General features: G+C 46.7%; 4 protein-coding genes across 5 annotated transcripts; 1 reads left to right on the top strand and 3 right to left on the bottom strand.

The window, feature by feature from the left end:
• Window positions 1–676: 676 nt before the first annotated feature.
• Window positions 677–3466, bottom strand: LOC108024417 (filamin-A). The gene is made up of 3 exons (XM_017094333.3): window positions 2852–3466; window positions 2405–2779; window positions 677–2115 (listed from the first exon to the last, which is right to left on the bottom strand). Exons 1-3 carry the CDS (start codon window positions 3000–3002, stop codon window positions 1820–1822), a joined length of 822 nt encoding a protein of 273 aa, XP_016949822.1. The 5' UTR covers window positions 3003–3466; the 3' UTR covers window positions 677–1819.
• Window positions 3467–3684: 218 nt separating this feature from the next.
• Window positions 3685–6665, bottom strand: LOC108024560 (tubulin polyglutamylase TTLL13). Its single transcript, XM_017094549.3, has 6 exons — window positions 6025–6665; window positions 5663–5959; window positions 5456–5609; window positions 4764–5398; window positions 4071–4620; window positions 3685–4012 (listed from the first exon to the last, which is right to left on the bottom strand). Exons 1-6 carry the CDS (start codon window positions 6447–6449, stop codon window positions 3902–3904), a joined length of 2172 nt encoding a protein of 723 aa, XP_016950038.1. The 5' UTR covers window positions 6450–6665; the 3' UTR covers window positions 3685–3901.
• Window positions 6666–6743: 78 nt separating this feature from the next.
• On the bottom strand, window positions 6744–8786 carry LOC108024561 (serine/threonine-protein kinase pelle). Its single transcript, XM_017094550.3, has 3 exons — window positions 8282–8786; window positions 7552–8217; window positions 6744–7488 (listed from the first exon to the last, which is right to left on the bottom strand). Exons 1-3 carry the CDS (start codon window positions 8599–8601, stop codon window positions 6966–6968), a joined length of 1509 nt encoding a protein of 502 aa, XP_016950039.1. The 5' UTR covers window positions 8602–8786; the 3' UTR covers window positions 6744–6965.
• Window positions 8787–9103: 317 nt separating this feature from the next.
• LOC108024562 (transcription initiation factor IIA subunit 1) lies at window positions 9104–12652 on the top strand. Of its 2 annotated transcripts, XM_017094551.3 has the most exons (7): window positions 9104–9274; window positions 10630–10830; window positions 11221–11229; window positions 11295–11600; window positions 11660–11867; window positions 11928–12172; window positions 12229–12652. In XM_017094551.3, exons 1-7 carry the CDS (start codon window positions 9251–9253, stop codon window positions 12334–12336), a joined length of 1101 nt encoding a protein of 366 aa, XP_016950040.1. In that variant the 5' UTR covers window positions 9104–9250; the 3' UTR covers window positions 12337–12652. The 2 variants fall into 2 exon arrangements, with proteins under 2 accessions (XP_016950040.1, XP_016950041.1); XM_017094552.3 differs by lacking the exon at window positions 11221–11229.
• The last annotated feature ends 75 nt before the right edge of the window (window positions 12653–12727 follow it).

The raw sequence follows: 12727 nt of genomic DNA, 5'->3' as shown, positions 1-12727 counted from the left end.
ATTTAGTTTTAAATTAAATCTTTAGATCAACTTTATTTTAATATATTAGATTTCTCTACAGAGGTTACTTTAAAAGCCAGATTTGTCCAGAAAAGAACAGAGTGTCAGCACTGGTGGTGCAGCGTTGCCAGATGAGCAGTGAAAATACGTTGGAGCTTCAAAGGGCGCCAAATCTGGGAAATGCTTATTTTCAGGTTTTTGGGGTGGAATAAGGCCGAGTCATCTGACATTTCTCTTACCCGCCAATCTCTCGACTCGTTAGGGCGCCACAAAGCAAACGCGTTTCATCGCTCATCATCATCATTCTCGGCCCCAGCTCCCTCTCCCACAGAGGCTATTGTTGGAGCATAATGCACACACAGATACACACACACACGCTGTCGCGCCAACACGTATTTGCCGGTCATCATCATCATCATTAGGTTGTGCGATGGAGCCACAACAACAACGATAGCGGCTCCCAAATGCGAACGTCATTAGCGGGCTAAATAACAAAAAATGATAATGTGGCTGCCACACAGTCGTCAGTTGTTTGGCTTTGGGGCGGGGTAAGGTAATCATCATTAAATTGCACATCGTCTCGTTGGCCAAGGGGGCGCAGTGGGGGCGTGGCAAGGCGGAAGAAAAAGAAATTGGGGAAGCGAAAATCCCATAACAAGGTCACCAGATATTTTAACGTTTATTTTCATAGCATTTGGGGATTCGGCCAAACATATTTGTAGCATATTTTACTTATATTAAATACGACATTTTTTAGTGGAAAATAAGACCTTCGTTTTTTACCAAAAATCGATTTTTTTCTTTGACCTTTCTTGGTGTATCTTGGTCAAAAATAGTCGATGACCTAAAAGGCACACTGTTTTGGATAGTTAACAAACCACATCATTGATTGCAATCATTATCTTGCTGATTCTAACAAGTAAAAAATGTTCAAATTTTCGACTTTTTTACCAGGGGTAGCATCATCATTTTTTGCTAAAATTGGTCAAAATTAAAATTTTTTAGGTGTAAATGCCAATTGATTGGAAATATCATTACGAGTTCAACCATGTATGACATTCCACTTTTGGACCATTACTTTTTTTGTTTCGCCCAAAACACTGATTTTTTGGAGTCTAAAATTAAGATTAATAATTATTCGTTATTTTTTGCGGAAATTTGTCAAAAATACAATTTTTAAGGTGTGAAAGCCAATTAATTGTAAATTTTATTACGAGTTTAACAAGGTAGGGCATTCTATTTTTGGACCATTAAAAAAAAATTCGCCTAAAACACGGATTATTTTGAGTGGAAAATTAAAACCTTTGTTTTTTGGCGAACATTTTTCGCACAGTTTGCAAAAACAGAGTTTTTGAGTTTCAAAATGTGCAACAAATATATTTAATTTATTATATAATTTATGTTTTAGGTGTAAAATAATGAACTTACTTAACTTATGTTATGACACATACATTACAAGTACATTATAAGAAATTCGTTAAATTCGCTTGAATATGTTGGTTTTGAGTTTGTGGAAACATCGCCACTATTGCTTGAGACGCAGCTGTGGACATTACTATTTGTTCTGGCTTACAGCTTACCTATATTTGCCGGTCATCATCATTAGGTTGTGAGGCGAAGACAGCATCAGCGCCCAAATGCGAACGTCATTAGTGCCGGGGAAAGCAACAAAGGCCCTGGTCGTGGTACCCGTAATGCTCCAGTAATCATCATTAGAGTGCACATGGCCCCGAGGCGAGGCGTTTGGCTCCGGGAAGGAGGATGGCAGTAGCGCCCGATCAAGGTCAGCTGATTTATACGCACACATTTATTTGCTATCCTACTCGGCACTTAGTCTAAACGGCGAGCCCGGTATGTGCTGCTCCCCCCACTTGACCACCAGGACATAGTCTCCGGGGTCGCACACCCGGTAGGTGACCCTGTGAATGCTGCGCCCCAAGTGCTTGACCACCACCTCCTCGCAAGGACCTCGTTGTCCCAGCACGCCCACCAGGAGCACGTTGCTCTCCGCCTGGCTGCAGTCCACGGTGAACTCGTTGCGCTCCACCAAACTCATATGGGTCAGTCCCAGTCCGCGGCTGTGCACTTTACTGGCATCCGAATCCGGGATGGGCACTAATTGAAGAAAGATATAAAGGAAAGATTAGTTGGGAGCAATATTAATACCCACTATCATCACTTCTCATAATATAAATCTTTATCTATGGAATCCAAAGTTTGGATCCCAGAAATTTGAGCCAGGAATCTTAATCTTCAGGCCATCTTTCTTCATATTGATACATCTGAACTTAACAAGCTTGACAACTTTATTATTATGAATTAAGTTTTTTTATGAATTCAAAATTTATTCTTGAATGTTATTATGGTATTTATCAAAACAGCATACAATTTTCAAAAATCTCACCTGAAGTGTTCACGGGCTTTCCTTCGATGCACTCCGGAGCGCCTGCTATGGCCACGATAATGAAGGGCGACCGGGGCAGGGTTACGGAGTTGCACTTGATGTGCACCTTGTAGAGTCCCGCTCCGGCGGCCAACTGGCAATCGATCTGGAAGCGCTCCGGGTCCAACTGCTGCTGGTGGACAGGCTGGATGGGTTGGCCACTGGGACCCTCGACGCGCACCTCGAAGTTCCCCTTGACCCCGTTGCGCTTGATGATGAAGCCCATCGAGCTGTTCACCCTCACCGCTCCGCTGGGAAAGTGGAGCAGCTGCACCTTGCCGGCATCGGTCAGCTCGGGCGCCACATAAACCCGCGGCGTTTCCGAGGGATAGGCATCTGAAGAGTCGGGGGGATAAGTCGTTTATAAATAGCCGGTTCGAGGTTCACTTCCTCATCCACGGTACTCACCCGCATCGGGCGTCCGCTGGTAGCGTCCAAAAATACCGCCCTCCTCCGGGCTGTGGCCCTCCAGGCCACTCCCACTGCCACTCTGGCTGGAGGAGGAGCTGGCGGAGGCGGCCTGCGTGTTCAGACGCATCTCCTGTGACACTTTGAACATGCCGCAGATATTTGGGGAATTTCGAAAATATTCCCTTTACGGTTTTCTAAATATTTTTTCCAATTCTAGTTGGCGACTGCCCAGGGCGTGCTCCTTCGACCGACTGAACTCCGAGCTCTCCATCGCCTCCATTCGAAAATATTCTCAATCGCAGCGAAATTCTCTCGAAATGCCCGATTCTCGATCTCGGATCTCAGTACTCTCCCCACTCGGTGGGGCAAATGTTTATGATATTTGTTTGCCGGGCAGGCTGCCAAATATACCAGCTATATGTACGCGTGCCATAAGTCGGCTGCCGGACCAGCCGGACGCGGTTCCAATCCAAGCAAGAGAGTGCGCTGCCCGGAATTCGGTATTTACTTTGTTATAAACCGAAGACATTTTAATTTGAATTGCTGAATTAACACCATTTATTATTGGCATAAAAACACTTAAATGTAGTCTCCAAGCAATCATGAAACATGAGAACTTTGTTTTCTTTTAAAGTGCTTAAGGTTCTTAAAAATTCAGTAATGTTAACTAGTAAAAATATTTTATAACATAAGAGTGAAGGATTTTATGAACAAGCTACATAACTATGGGTCAACATTTTCCACAGCTCTCCAGTTACATATATGTGCCCCAATTTAATTATTCCCCCAGTACACATTATCAGGAAATCGGAATTACTCCAATAAAACCATAAATTAGGTCAACAAGCGAATAAATCAACGAGTCGCTTGAGTTACGAAAGCCATTCGTTGTTTTAAAAGTTCGAGAGTGTTGTATTTTTTGAGTGACGAGCAGCAATTTAAATTTAAGAAATACAAATTTAAGATCACATCAAAGAAGCGTGTATTCTGTGGAGATCGAAACGGGGAGAAGGAAGTTTAATGGGATTTCGGAGGAACTGCACCCACTTAGGGATTTTGCCTGATGTCGAAGCCGTGCTGGAGATTGTGGTAGAAGTGGGGATAGACGACCATGTCCGTGTTGGTCAGGTGACCGGTTTCGTAGAGATTGCTGTAGATCTGTGGAGAAATATCTGTAAGCTGGAACCACTAAGTAAAGTCATAGGACAACTCTTACATTCTCTGTGATCTTGAGAGTTCTTATGGCCTCCGAGCGCATGTGCAGCCAAGTGTGACGCAGTCGCTCTTCGGCATCCGAAATGAATCCCGGAGTCCAGTTCTCCCTTAGCCTAAAGAGATTCATGCGGTTCTTCTCCCGCACTGCCCGTGGCAGCATCACCGCATGTCGCTTGCGGGCATCCCGTTTGGACTTTCCATTTAGCATCTGCTGCTGCTTGGCCTTCTTCTCCTCGATCTGGATGCGCATCTTCCGGGCGAGATCCTCCCTCTTTTTGCTGGCCGCCGTCTCGGCGAAGATGGACACCTGATTTGACTGGGCATAGAATCGGCTATAGTAGTCGAGCTTCGTGAGATCCGGCGGAGGCATTATCTTCCTGAAGTTCCCCAGGTGACTCTCCTCCCAGGCGATTTGCTGGGCCAATGGGCCTTGGTCCTCAGCCTCTGCTTCTATCACCATGGGATTGAGGTTAGGTTCTCCATTGGCCGTCTTTATGTCTATTTTGGCCTTGGAGGTGCCGCCTCCAGCAACTCGAGGACGAGGAACTGGCCTGGAATAAAGAGGAAATGTAACGATCAATAGTCTGTAACATCACAAGTATTAGATTTCATATGGCTTTTGTTTTCTATGACGTTACGCATCTTGTTAATAATCTTCAACTTCGATAAAACATTATACGTAGCTAGTACTCACGGTTCTCCCCTGATCTTGAGCAGTCGCTGCTTGACCCTCTTGCGATCCTCCCTGAGGATCTGTCTCTTGTCCGCCAGCACTGTGCTGACCAGGTTCAAAGTGTCCCGGATGAGGGGTCGCTTCACCTCCCGGTCCACCTGTTCGTTGGTATGGAAGCTGGGCGAGTGGTTCACCTCCAGGATGTAGGGCTTCAGCTTCCAGTCCACCAGGATGTCAAAGCCTAGTATCTCGAAGCAGGCCTGGATCTTGTCGTGTCCCGGAAAGCAGGCATGGTAATTGTGCTTTAGCACGGGCCAGGCACTCAGCACCGTCTTGATAATCACATCATCCACATTGCTCCAGAACTCCTCCACATCATAGTTGTGCCGCCTCATCCAGTTGTTGATGGCACTCAGTTTCCTCTTGCTTCCACAATCATCATTGTCACAGAGTTCGTAGTGCGAGTTGCGTTTGTTCACCGAGTAGTTGGTCAGGTGCATGTAGAGATCATTGGCGTTTCCAGGCGTGGGTTCCACGTACTTGTTGGTGGCAAATCTAGCCAAACCCTCGTTGTAGACAAAGATGCGCAGAGGATCCACGGAGGTAATCAATGTGTAAACCCGCAGGTCGAACTTGTAGCCATCGATGAGGAGGGGCTTTAAAGGGAGGTAGTATTAGCTTAAGGATGAGATTTAAGTAAGGATCCTTAATACCCTATGTATGTACGTCTGGCAGATGAGTCGCTCATGAGGACCTATCGTCTTCAGATCGTTGGTCAGCCAGATGCCGCGCCCCTGGGCCCCTGAATCAGGTTTCAGGATAAAGGTGCGCTTGTGATTTAGGGCATAGTTCATGGCATCTCCATAGCTATTAAGGGTTATATCATATATTATCACTTCAACACGATTACCAGTTCTTACTCCGCCGGCAGCATCCAGGTCTTGGGAAAGATCTTGTAGTCCTGCGGGTAGAGCTTCAGCATCCTGTTGAGATTCCTCGACAGCAGATCCTTACGACAGATCTCTATCATGCCTGGAAAATGGTTGATCTGCTGGAAACGTTTCATGTTCTTAAAGAGCTCCACGCCGGGAAAAGAATCCGACCAGAGGATGTTCCACAGCTTGGACTCCTTGACCAACTTGTAGCCCAGTGTCTTGGAGATCTTGCCGATCATGGCATAGCGCGAGTTGGACACGCAGATGGTGCTCTTTGTTTCGCTGGGTTTATGGAAAGGAATTAAGTTAATAAAGGGATTTATTATGGTGTACTTAAGTGGGAGCACCTGGCTGCGCGCTCCTCGTCGAGGTTCTGGGGTGGATTAACCACCCGAGTGGGACATTCCACGCGATAGGTCTTGTCGTTCAGCTGGATGAAGCCCTGAAGCTTCGCCTCCACTCCAGGCACGGGACTATTTTGACCCGAAGACTGGTCGTAATATGGGCAGATCTCTTCCGTTTCCTTGCCGGCGGAAGCCTTCTTCTTCATGCCCCGCATTTTCTTCCCCCTTCGCCGCGGGGATGCGGGCTGTTGGGTCGGCGATTGACCCGGGCTGTACCATTCCCTATCGGAGCATTGCTGCTCACTCAGTGCCATGTCCAAGTGGCGAACCACACGACTCCTCTGCTCGCGATCCCTCCGGATTTTGTCCTTGGAGAAGTGGCGCAGCTCCTGAATCCTCTTGTAAAACTTGGAATTTTTCAAATTCATTGCTCGTATCGCAAGGGCCGCTAGTCGTACTCAATTAGAAATGGGAAATTTATCACTGGCTAAAACCTATGGTCATAAAATGGGTTCGTATCTATAAGAAAGCCGGAATCCTTCACGACTAAAAACAGTGTTATTTTGGCTTGATTGTGTTGCGAAATAGAAAATAGTTAGAACCGAAATGACGCTAAAATCAATACGTAACTCTACTGAGTACGTCGCTGGTTTGAGTTTACAATTTTGTAGAAGTTTTTGAATAAGAAAAATGATTTTTCTGATTAACATGACAATAACAACTAAGTATACATAAAAAATTTTAATAAAAAATCGTCTCAACATGAACATATTTTGTTTAACAATAAGTCTTAAGGGTTTTTCTTAGATTTTACGGATAATATTTAAATTGCGATACATCACAAATTCCTATACATATGTGCGAAACGTTGTGAGCGTGGGTCAAATGGTGCTTGTAGCTTTTAAAGTTCGTTTGTGACAAGGCACTTAGGGTCTTAAAACTTATTAAACATCGTTGCGGTATGGCTTAAACCAGTTAAGGACTGTGTTCATCGATGGTCGATTGAGCGGATCCACTGCAGTGCATTTCAGCCCCGCCGCGAGGGCGCACATGCACATGTCCAGCTCGTCCCCCAGTGGTGTGGCAAGATGCTTGTCCAGCACCTCCATCCTGTTCTGCTCCCAATGCTGCTTGACGTAGTCGAGCAAGTCCTGCTGCAGTTCGTTCTTGGGCACTCTGTCCGTCACCTGGCGTCCTGTGAAAATTTCCAGCAGCACGATGCCAAAGCTGTAGACGTCCACGCCTGTGCTGAGCTGCTTGAAGTGGCGATACTCCGGTGGCAGGTAAATCCTGGTGCCAAACACCTTCACTACCGACATCATAGCGTCTATGGACTTGGGACCCTCGCGGACCAGCCCGAAATCCCCTATCTTGGGCTGGAGGCATTGGTCCAGCAAGATGTTGGCCGGCTTGATGTCTCCATGGATAATGGGAGTGTCTCGCGCCGTGTGCAGGAAGTAAATACCTCTGCGGGGATACAAATTAAACTTTAGGAAAGTGAAAGTTAATTATCTTTTTGAGTCCCCACACCTGGCTATTCCGTGGCTGATGCTGAATCGCTGCTGCCAGGTGAGAGCTGGAAGTGGCTGCTGGGCCTTGTGCGCCCTCAGCCGGTTCTCCAGGGAACCGCCCTTCATCAGCTGGTAGACCAGACAGGGATTTACCCCATTGACGCTGTAGCCGTAGAGAGCCAGAATGTTGTCGTGGCGAATGGTGTTGAGATACTTCAGTTCATTGTAGCTCTGCTGGAGCTCCACCTTGTTCTTGTCGATGTTGGGATAGTTGCGGTAGTTCATCACCTTGATAGCCACCTCCAGTTGCTTCCACTCCCCGCGATACACATCTCCAAAACCGCCCTGTCCCAGGCGATTTTCGGAACTAAACCCATTCGTGGCGTTCTCCAGCTCCTTGTAGTCGATATTCAGCAGGGATTCGGCTGCCCTTTGGACAGTGCTGATGTGGATGTTGCCCAGGGACTCTAGGCTGGGCACCTCCTCCGACGTGGTCCTAGTTTGATTGTTATTCGAGTTGCTGACACCCGAAGAGGAGGGAAATGGGGGTCCATTGTCCACCTTGGCACTGGAATCGGGTGCAGCCCTCAGCTCGCTGATGGTGGGCACGCTTCTGGGAATGTACTTGTGCAGATCCTCGCTGACATAGTCCTTGATCAGCCGCATGGCATTGTGCAGCTTTAATCTGGAACAGAGGAGTCACTGCTGGGATCATCTTTCACTGGAGCTCTTATCTCTAATTGACTCACTTTTTGAACAAAGCGAACAAAGTTTGTACTGTGTGATTGTACTGGCCGCCCCAAATGTTGAGGAACTCATTGGCGGCTGAGCGACCCCTTTGCTTCTGGCTGCTGATCTGCTCCACCTGCTCGGGGTAGAGTTTTACGGCCGTGGCCAGCTGGAGCCACACATCCAGGGCGTCCAGGTGGGCACATAGCTGGGAGCGCACGGGCAGCGGCAGCAGGCGGATGGCCATGGTGTTATCCAGGTGGGAACGCGACCTGGTCCTGTTGCCGTTCACCTGGTTTTGAGACGATGTCTCGGCTTCCGCGGTCTCGTTGCCACTCATCTTTCACTGGTGGTGGGCGGTTCGACTGGTTGCGACTGATTCATGCGGTCTGCGTCTCCGGGTGCAATCGGGTGTGGATGGGAACCTGTTGCAGCGTTGCGAAAATCGGTTTGGGGTAAATTCCCAACTCGAAGCGATCAAAACAGGCAGGCGACTTGTTAACAGAGCGGTTAACAGGGGAGCAACAGGTTGTTGGCAGTGGTCGGAATTAGTGGGACCATAGGTAACATCAGTTGCGATTAAGCTAATTTGTAGCTATATCTAGCTATTGTAGGAAATGCGTGGAAGGCTTTCCCGCCAAAAATGGGTATGTCTATAATAAAAGTTTCGATGGAGATATTTCGATTTATATTCCAGGCATATAGAGAGAAAAGTCTATTAAAATCCTTAATAGACGGTGGCTAAATTAATTTACTTTATTGATCATTTCGATAGCTACTACGCTCTATCGATATTTTCCCCAGCCCTGGCAGCCACAAGCAGGCATTTCCAGGCGGCCCGCGGCTGGTCACACTTCGCCCTACTCCGTCACGGACGCATCTCTATCGCTAATTCTTCGCTTCGCTTCGCCCATTTATAATTCAGCGAATACGTCAATTACCGAGCCAGCGCACGGAAAAGCCTCAAGCTGGCGGAGAAAAAGGTTCAGATGGCCCTGTGCCAGACGTCGGTGGTGAGTGTTTGGGATCGCTGCGACCGCCGATCTGTGTCAACGCAGTGCGATGAAATGCATCCATATGGAGGACATCCCGCGGAGGTGTCCCTCCGCCCTCCTCGCGGGAAAGTGAAAGCTTTCGCCTTGGACCTGGTCGACATGCCATGCCTTACCACCGCTACTGATATTACTGAAATCCGAGATACCGAAACTGCAACCTCTTCACTTCAGCAGTGTGTGCGTGTGTGTGTGTGTGCGAGTGCGTGTGCGTGTCTGTCTGGCTGCGTTTGTGGTGGTGCGTTCGTTGCCTTGCATTCTTTGTATTTTTCGGCGGTTTTGGATGTTCGGAGAGGAGTACGAACTCCCATGGGGGTTATAGTTAGCGGTAATGGGTCTCGGCGCAGCGTGTGCCAGTATCAGCACGTCGGGGCCTCCCCTTATCGCCCACTGATAAAGCAGAACTACGTACTAGGGAGTAATCGCTGCATACCGGTACATCTTATGTGCACTCCCCAAGTACATAGCTTCCCTATATACTATGTACCCCTAGATTCTTCGCAAACAATTAATTTACATATTGCGTTCGAGTTTTGCATACATTACAGCTGCGGCTCTTATATTTTAATGGGGGTTCAAAAAGCTCGTTTATATGTACACTTTTTGTACTCCTAGCCAGCCTTGATAACGAAAAGGTCTTTTATTTGACTCATTTTTATAACTTTTCAAGATGGAGGGCATCTTAAATGTTCTAAATTTGTATAATTTCTTTGTCTTATATTTTACTTTCTCATTGAACTTACAAATAAGATGAGCTTATGTTAAAGATTCCTTCTTGTTCACCTAATATTCTTATACTTAAGTTGATCTTCTATGATCATTGCAATTTTAAATATGAATAACTTTGAGTTGAAAATATGGTATGATTCAGTACCATATTTTTGGTAAAGTACAAAATTAATTACCAAAAATCCTTTTTATTTTTGCTTCTACTCTTCATATTGAGTAAAAAAAAGTAATTCATTTATCATTATAAAGTATAAAAATACTTATATTAATATAACTCAATTTCAGTAACCGACAGACTGATTTATTAAATTATTTAATTTTAAACCTATTACTTTAGAACCTTTAAGTATTGATAAGTAAAAACTTATTTCTTAGACTTGGCAAAACCATATAAATTAGTAAGCTTCCACGAAGATCTATTATTTTAGCCCCCACTGTAACTCATTATTAGCAGGGAGTTGAGCAGTAATAATATAATGAGTGCTTAAATCAACACAAACACGGATTTCCTCCACTGATTATAGTCGTGCATTGCCAATTTAATTACATATAGTACATTAACCAACCCGCCCTCTTTTCGCTCGCAGCTGAAGGTGTACCATGCCGTGATTGAGGACGTCATCTCAAATGTGCGGGACGCCTTCTTGGACGACGGCGTCGACGAGCAGGTGCTGCAGGAGATGAAGCAGATCTGGCGCAACAAGCTGCTGGCCAGTAAGGCCGTCGAGCTGAGCCCGGACTCCGGCGATGGCTCCCACCCACCGCCCATCGTGGCCAACAACCCAAAGGTAGAAGCGCACGAGCCTCTTCGCGGATATGTTCATATCATAACAACATAACGCGGATTAAGTTTCATAAACTCACATTTAATCATTTGTTCTTTACTTATTTGAGTAAATAATGTCAAACCTTGTTGGTAAAACTAAGTAATAACGAAAGTCCGCGTTTAAAGCCCCATAAATATTCGTATGTTATCTAGTTGTATGTAACCACTTCACCACAAAGACACTCCGACTAAGATATCTTGCTTTATCTTCCTTATGCCCTACAACTTGAACCACAACAATGCTACTGCGCCTCACCAACAACATCGACTAATGCGCCGCTCACACATCATCGAAATCCATTAAAACAAATTCACTCATCTCCATCCGCCCTCACATCCAAACGCACTGCAGAGCACCAAGGTAAAGCCATCTGTCCGCAGAAGATGTATACAAATTAGACCGATTAATCGTCTAATCCCTTACAGGCAGCCAATGCCAAGGCCAAGAAGGCCGCAGCCGCCTCGGCGGGCACATCACAACCACAGATCGGCGGCAGCAGCTCCGCCTCCTCGCTGGCGGCGTTAAAGTCACCCGCAGGCATGGCCACGGGCAGCGGGATCAAGAACGGACTGGTGCCCATCAAGCAGGAAGTCAACTCACAGAATCCACCGCCACTGCATCCCACCTCAGGGGCAGCGATGCTGCAGAAGCAGCAGCAGGCGACGAGCAGTGGTCAGGGCTCCATTCCAATTGTGGCCACGCTGGATCCCAACCGCATTATGCCCGTCAACGTGAGTTGACAGAGGGAACAAACGAATATCCAAACTTAACTGTCTATGGGATTTCACAGATCACGCTGCCATCGCCAGCCGGCTCGGCCAGTTCGGAATCTCGTGTGCTCACCATTCAAGTGCCTGCCTCGGCGCTGCAGGAGAATCAGCTGACCCAGATACTGACGGCCCACCTGATTTCGTCCATCATGTCCTTGCCCACCACTTTGGCCTCGTCCGTGCTGCAGCAGCACGTCAATGCAGCTCTAAGCAATGCCAATCACCAGAGTAAGGCGATACATCCTAGTTCTGGTTTTCCAATAATACCCTGTCTTCTGTACACATAAGAAAACCTTGCCGCCTCCAAGCAATTGGACGGCGCCCTGGACTCCTCCGATGAGGATGAAAGCGAGGAGAGCGACGACAACATCGACAACGATGACGATGATGATCTGGACAAGGATGACGATGAGGATGTGGAGCACGAAGACGCTGCCGAGGAGGAGCCGCTCAACAGCGAAGACGACGTCACCGACGAAGACTCTGCCGAGATGTTCGATACAGACAATGTGATTGTTTGTCAGTATGATAAGGTAAGTTCGACAAAATGCATTCCTCTGGCAAAGATTGTAATAGACCTTCTCCGCAGATCACCAGGTCGCGAAACAAATGGAAATTCTATCTCAAAGATGGCATCATGAACATGCGGGGCAAGGACTACGTGTTCCAGAAATCGAATGGCGACGCCGAGTGGTAATGACGGCTGAGCAAAGAGCGGCGGCAGTGTGAATATATATACAAAAAAGACATCAAACAAAGAGCCTCATCGAATGCGCCTTCAGCCCTGGACATTATCTAACCAGTCAGGACGATGCCCCGCCCTGAAAACATGACCAAGCAACAGCCTGTGCAGGAGAGCCAAGTGCTCGGGCCGACACTATCTTATTTTAGTTCCATCTGTTTTGTATTACGCTAGTTAAAGAGTGTGTTGCAATTAACCATCTCAATTAAATGTATTAAATAGAGTGCCGCATAACTTTTGTGTCAATAAACAGAAACACTTGTGAAAATGATCGGTTGTTTTTGTTCCGGTCACGATAATAGCAGAACCCAGAATCTCCAGATGTTTTCCTGTAAATATAAACATA

This window comes from Drosophila biarmipes, chromosome 3R (assembly GCF_025231255.1).
Source record: "Drosophila biarmipes strain raj3 chromosome 3R, RU_DBia_V1.1, whole genome shotgun sequence".
Classification (NCBI taxonomy): Eukaryota; Metazoa; Arthropoda; class Insecta; order Diptera; family Drosophilidae; genus Drosophila; species Drosophila biarmipes.
The sequence above is the reverse complement of the archived record's forward strand: the minus strand, read 5'-3'. Positions and strand labels throughout refer to the sequence as shown.

Excerpts from the sequence above, each read along its gene's own strand:
- LOC108024417 (XM_017094333.3), bottom strand. The coding sequence starts at position 3,002 with ATGTTCAAAGTGTCACAGGAGATGCGTCTGAACACGCAGGCCGCCTCC. Across the intron at positions 2,780-2,851 it reads CCAGCGGACGCCCGATGCGG|ATGCCTATCCCTCGGAAACG; the intron begins GTGAGTACCGTG and ends CCGACTCTTCAG. Across the intron at positions 2,116-2,404 it reads AAAGCCCGTGAACACTTCAG|TGCCCATCCCGGATTCGGAT; the intron begins GTGAGATTTTTG and ends TTCTTCAATTAG.
- LOC108024562 (XM_017094551.3), top strand. The coding sequence starts at position 9,251 with ATGGCCCTGTGCCAGACGTCGGTG. Across the intron at positions 11,601-11,659 it reads ACCGCATTATGCCCGTCAAC|ATCACGCTGCCATCGCCAGC; the intron begins GTGAGTTGACAG and ends GGGATTTCACAG. Across the intron at positions 12,173-12,228 it reads TTGTTTGTCAGTATGATAAG|ATCACCAGGTCGCGAAACAA; the intron begins GTAAGTTCGACA and ends CCTTCTCCGCAG.
- LOC108024560 (XM_017094549.3), bottom strand. The coding sequence starts at position 6,449 with ATGAATTTGAAAAATTCCAAGTTTTACAAGAGGATTCAGGAGCTGCGC. Across the intron at positions 5,960-6,024 it reads GACGAGGAGCGCGCAGCCAG|CGAAACAAAGAGCACCATCT; the intron begins GTGCTCCCACTT and ends CCATAAACCCAG. Across the intron at positions 4,013-4,070 it reads CTCTCAAGATCACAGAGAAT|ATCTACAGCAATCTCTACGA; the intron begins GTAAGAGTTGTC and ends ATTTCTCCACAG.
- LOC108024561 (XM_017094550.3), bottom strand. The coding sequence starts at position 8,601 with ATGAGTGGCAACGAGACCGCGGAAGCCGAGACATCGTCTCAAAACCAG. Across the intron at positions 8,218-8,281 it reads TTGTTCGCTTTGTTCAAAAA|ATTAAAGCTGCACAATGCCA; the intron begins GTGAGTCAATTA and ends CCTCTGTTCCAG. Across the intron at positions 7,489-7,551 it reads ATCAGCCACGGAATAGCCAG|AGGTATTTACTTCCTGCACA; the intron begins GTGTGGGGACTC and ends GTATCCCCGCAG.